We start from the raw sequence: 6,000 nt of genomic DNA on the forward strand, positions 1-6,000 counted from the left end.
CTGATTTCCCACACTGTTTCTAAGAAAACATTGCCCTGCTTTAATGTCCTTGTTTCCAGGCATGGTAAACTTTAAAGGCTATGTCCACCATCTGGGAGGGATTCATTTCCAATACCCCATCTAAATGTTGGCGCTTCCTTCTGCTATCTGGAGCACTTTGCCCCCCCCCCCCAAAAAAAAAAAAGTCATGTTTACCCTCCGGACATTTTCTGGTGCCTGTGGGTCATCTCAGTGTGCTTTTGGTAGGCCTAACAAATCCTTTCTTAAGCCCTTCTGATATGCACCTTCTGTAATGTTCCAGGGATGCTAGGTCCCCCCTGTGTGCTTCCCAGTTGGGCTCTGTCAAGGGAATCATCCCAGCTGGGTTGGGGGTCCCATTGGGATTCTCTTAATGCAGACGATGAACCTTTTCATTAGCTCTGTCTATAACTAGCTGCCTTTCATCGGTCGTTAGCAGGATGTTAAGGAGAGCCTGTACATCTGCCCAGTTTGGATGGTGAGAGACAAAAAATGGAGGTAATAAGATCTGCCATTTTCTGAGGATTCTCCCCATATGAGGGGCTGAAAATTTTCCAATTCAGTAAATCTGAGGTTGAAAATGGAGTGTGGGCCCAATAGTGACTAGCAGGCTGGCCTTCCTGGCTTATTCCGTCTATAGGGTGTTGCCTCAAAGGGAATTGTCATTCTCTGGATGGGGATGCTCCCTGGCCAAATTGGGTTCCCTGCCAGGTCTTTAAGCGGGAGACCATCCCTTCATCATACAGGGGTGGGGATGTCATCCCCCGGATGTGCACCTATCTCAAGGGCATCCAGCAACTGGGGTAGTGGTGGGGGAATTCTGCTGCTAATCCTGGGTCCCCTGGGTTCAGGGCATTAAAGAAACTTAGCTCCTAATTTCTCTTTTTTTTCCTGTGTCTTACTATTTTGAAGCCAATTACCTTCTCTGAGTCATTAGGTCTCCCCTCCCCCCCCCAACCCACGCTTTTTTTTGTTGCCAAATTATTATTGTGTAAAGACATAAACATCTGGAGGTAAGGGTTTTCATCCCATTTCTCTGACTTTGGCAGAACAATTACAACTGTATGATGGTGTAGTAATTTAGGGAACTATTTAGAGGCCATTTTTTCCCCCATAGTCTAAAGTATATATAGGCCAAGCAGTATTACAGTAGAAAACCAACTCCTTCTTAGTCATTGGATCATAGCTGTACATGAATTAATGTCTAAAATTTGGCCCAGTTGGCTTCATTCAGGAGTTGAAATAGAACAACCCCTGATGGCACAAAAGTACAAAGCCAAAACTGTAACTACAGCAAGACTCCAGACGAAATGGGAACATATAAACAAAACCTAGGCCCATAATTCCATTAATCCAAACAAACAAAAGCAAGTCCTAAGGTCTTACTAGTATACTCTGCCAACTGATACCACAAGCAGTCCTAACTGGACCCAGATGGCATAAAGCCCAAGTGGCAGGAAGAAAAGAACCCCCAATGTGCAGGCCAGTGTGACTTACCCAGTCTTGGAGTTCATCTGCTCCCCCAAAACCAGTTTCCTTTCACCTGCCTGCATTTTAGGTGACTGATGCATTGAGAGGAAGTGCAGGGAAATTCTCCAAGAAAACCTCTTGACTTTGGCAGAACAATTACAACTGTATGATGGTGTGGTAATTTAGGGAACTATTTAGGGGCCATTTTTTTCCCCATAGTCTAAAGTATATATAGGCCAAGCAGTATTACAGTAGAAAACCAACTCCTCGGTTGGCTCAGGTTTGGCTCAGTTGATAGAGCATCGGCCTGCGGACTGAAGGGTCCCAGGTTCAATTCTGATCAAGGGCATGTACCTTGGTTGCAGGCACATCTCCAGTTGGGGGTGTGCAGGAGGCAGCTGATTGATGTTTCTCTCTTATCAATGTTTCTAACTCTCTATCCCTCTCCCTTCCTCTCTGTAAAAAAATCAATAATATATATATAAATCAATAAAATATATATATATTTTAAAAAGCAGAAAATCTCTTGGCAGCTGCTGGGAAATCCCCACAGACCTGCTCCCGGGGTTGGGGTCAGCCTGCCACAGGCAGCTGGGGCCCCCACCCAGGCCCTCCAGGACTGGTGAAGGTCCATGCTGTCCCACCAGAGTTGCCAAAAACTAACCGAACAAAAAAGCAGAGGTTCGGCTGCCTACTGCAATGAAAGCCAAACTCAGGACACAGGTACTGGTGCAAAAGAAAAGAGGTTTTATTCAGGAGCCGCACTGCCTGAGAGAACGGCGAATTCCCATTCCAGAGACCATCTCTCTTCCTACTCAAGCCTGTGGTTCTTTTAGGGATAGGAAGGGGAGGGGTTTTTTTTCTGTTAAATTACCTTGCTGTCTTTTGGTGCCTATCCATTCATCTTCCCAGCCTTTCGGCTGCTTGGATCCTGTCTATTCATGTTTCCAGCTTTTGGCGGCTCGGGCCCTGTCCATTCATCTTCCTAGCTTTTGGCGCCTTCAGGCCTTCTCCATTCGTATTTCTGTCTTTCGGTGTGCTCAGTGTAAGAATCTCCCCTGCACCATCTTGGGCAGTGGGGGAGACTCCCTGGTGCTCCCTTACTGTCTACGATAGCATTATCCGTATTCTCACACAGCCTGAAGCCCATTTATGAATCTTGCAATAGGACCATTTCTAAGTGTGCCTTGGACTTAGCAATTCTTATCTTGAACTGAAAACAAATTTGTGGAAAGGGCAGGACACTGGGTTTCAAGACATGTTCAGTTCTCACCTCATAAATTGTAATGAAAAGAGTTCATGAATTAGTGTTGTTCTGAATTTCACTTGTGATTATTTTTAGTGGGCCTTTTAAAGCCAAGAGAACAGTCATTGACCACTGGAGGTGGCCAATGTAGTACAAGTGACTGGGTCTGCAACTCTCTCTGCAACTGATTTGCTGTTCTGTTTCTCATAGCACAGGTGCAGCAGTGATCAATGGCTCTCAGCATCCATCGTCATCGCCGTCTGTCAACGATGTATCTTCAATGTCAACAGATCCAACTTTGGCCTCGGATACCGACAGCAGTCTAGAAGCATCAGCTGGACCTCTGGGCTGCTGTAGATGACTACTTGGGCCTGGGGGGTGGGAAGGGAGGGATGGGGAGTTGTTTAGTCATTGATAGAACTACTTTGAGAACTAAGTCAGTGGTCTTATTTTGAGTGATTTTTCAAAAATGTAGAATTCATTTTGTAGTAAAGTAGTTTATTTTTTTTTAATTTCAAGTGATGTAATTTAAAACTTAAGTTGTTTTAAAACAGCAACAAAACTGTATTGTATTTTTGCTGTAATTAACTGTATAATGTAAACCTAATTATTTTATCATGGTTTAAATTTTTTGCATATTTGCTTTATCTTATGCTGCTGATTTTTTTACTGAATTTGTAAGATTTTGTTTATCAAAGCAACTATTATGTGGTGACTTGCCTATATCATGAATTATTTAAGATTTTTATAGTTTTTTTTAATTAGAAATTATTTCAGATGTTTTGTTCATGATGCTATCCTTCAGGGTTATGTGCTTATCAGTGAAATAACCACAGAGGAGTGAGGGAAAGTAACCTGTAGCCAGTTATATTCAGGAATAACTACTGTAAATGATGAACGTGTCTAAAAAACACCTCCAATATTGCTACTTGCCAATCCTAATTTAGTGACAACTATTGGTAGTAATCCTACATGAATTTTGGCAAAAGCCCCAGCATCTAAATGGCAGAATAACTCGGAGCATGTTTTTGAAGATGCTGGGCGTCCACCACCACCCTTCTACTCCCCCCTCCCCCACCCAGCGAAAGGGTGTTTCCTGCAAGTCTGTGGCATGCTCAGACCTCACCACATAGAGCCAAAAGGATACTTCATGAGGAATACATTTCACTGCAGATGAGCAGATGGTTCACCTCTCCCAGCTGTGAGCCTGCTCTTGTACACACTGAGCTGAGCTCCTCAGGTTGCAGGCCCAGTGATGGATGGTCTGGAGCTGGTCCTTCCTCTCGCATCGGGGACCTTGGACCTTCCGGTTTCCTGCTGGAGTGGCAGTCAGTTGAGCACCAGCCAGGGTGCTTCTGGCCATTTGATTCTACCTGTAGCAAAATCATGTCTATACTAGCTGTCGGGAGGTTCCAAAGCCTACTGAGATTTCTGTAGGTGATGTATCCAAGGAGCAATACACCGTTCATCTGAAAATAGTAGCACACAGCCATATATAAGGTATCATTTCCCAAGGACTGTTTCTCCACACTGAGCAGAGCAGGCATAAATGGTGATTATTTAGTCTGAGACTTTGATTTTTTATATCTGATTTTCAGTAAAACCGCAATGTGGATGTTGAGTAGTGTAAGAATGGTGCTGCTCCTGACAAGTGATGTAACTGTTTACATTTTATACCTGCAGAATTATTTCTCTACGGCGGGATTTTTCTTAAGTAAAATGTCATTGAAGTCTCATCTCTGAATGCATTGTCTGTGATGCCCCAGGACCTTTTGTTATGTTTGGAGCAGAGGGATTTCATGTCATGAACTAGGAGGTGCGCACTTAGATACGTGGCAAGGATCTAGCAGAAAGCTCATTGGAGTTAGTGACCAACAGGAGCAAGCACTGGTGCAGCTCAACGCAGGTCTCAAAGCTCACCTGGCATGTTATTTGTATATTTAGTGCAAAATTCCTTTGAGTGATCATTGTTACTGTGCAATATTTAGGATTAAAATACATTAGCCTTTTTATATACTTTGAAATAGCAAGTTTGTTTTTGATGGTTTAAAGTCATGATTTCCGGTCTCTTTAGAAGTTGTCAACCTTTTATCAGTCCCTTTTCTACTCATACAACATGGTGCATTAATTTCATTTAGCAACTTAGAGTTTTGAGACTGTAACACCTTGACTTGTAGAAACAGGATTGGATGTGCGGAGATGTTTAAGCGTGAGTGTGTCCTTTGTGTCTATGAGTTTGACAGTAAACTAGCTGTTTTCTAGGGTAGACCATTTCACTTTGCACTTTAACAACTGACATGCTTTCAGAAGCTCCCATAGTTCAGGTTTGATTGCTAACAAGCCATCTCTATTGATACAGATGTTGGTTAAGCAAGAAAACCAGGTGTTGTTACTGTATCATTTGTTGTAAATGCCAGCTCCCACTTGCCAACCAGCATGTTTCAGTTGATCCAGAGAAAATGAACTCATTAGTTAATGAAGACAAAAATGCTTAAATTCTATCTTGAAAACAAAGTCTGTCTGTTAAATGTGTGTGCCTAGGTTTTTAAAATGCAGTATCTAAATACAGCGTTCCCTCTTAAATTTGTTAAGGTAAAGATATACATGTTCACTTTATTTTTAAAACTTTTTGAACCTTTAAAATATCTTAAACATTTGTGTTTGTTTGTTTTTTAACAGAAATTACAAATAAGATTTCTTTCCGGCAATGCTTAATGTAAAGCCACCTTGCTTATTTAAACTTTGGTTTTTCAATTTTATACACTTAATGTACCATCTTCTTACTGTCAGAGAGTTATTTTGACCAAGATCTATTACTCAACTTTATAGGTTAGAAAAGAGACACTAATTCTAATTCTCTCTACATATTTCTTCCGGCTTACTATTCTGTTACCCTCTAATGTGTATTGATCATTTGTAAAGTAATTGTTGGGATTGCTTGCTTACACTATACATACATCGAGCATCTCAGCCCGTTCCCACTGTTAGCTGAACGGTTCCCACTTTGCCGCGCACCCTCGGTGCCTGTGGTTCCTGGCACGCACTCTCCCAGGGGGGTAGAGGCCCACGCATCACACCAGACTTCCCCAGAGAAATGAAGCCCCACACAGCCCCTGACCGTCCAGAGAAGCAGTTGTGTGGAAGGCAGCCAGCTTCCCTCCACGCTCCTCCTGCCGTGCTGAGAAGATGAAGGGGTCAGAGTGAAGCAGGCGGCAGGCCAGGGAGTTGCTCCGGGTACAGGTAGCATGGGTCACACCAACCACTCA

The 6,000-nt window shown here is 43.0% G+C and overlaps 1 protein-coding gene across 2 annotated transcripts in view; it reads left to right on the plus strand.

The window, feature by feature from the left end:
* MAPK8 (mitogen-activated protein kinase 8) overlaps window positions 1-5,388 on the plus strand; it is a 139,936-nt gene extending 134,548 nt beyond the window's left edge. For both annotated transcript variants that reach the window (XM_054729292.1, XM_054729291.1), the window contains one exon: window positions 2,950-5,388. In XM_054729292.1, coding sequence (XP_054585267.1) covers window positions 2,950-3,095 — 146 coding nt within the window. In that variant the 3' untranslated portion in view covers window positions 3,096-5,388. The remainder of the gene's footprint in view (window positions 1-2,949) is intronic.
* Window positions 5,389-6,000: the final 612 nt, after the last annotated feature.

The sequence above is a fragment of the Eptesicus fuscus genome, chromosome 17 (genome assembly GCF_027574615.1).
Source record: "Eptesicus fuscus isolate TK198812 chromosome 17, DD_ASM_mEF_20220401, whole genome shotgun sequence".
In the NCBI taxonomy this organism is placed as follows: domain Eukaryota; kingdom Metazoa; phylum Chordata; class Mammalia; order Chiroptera; family Vespertilionidae; genus Eptesicus; species Eptesicus fuscus.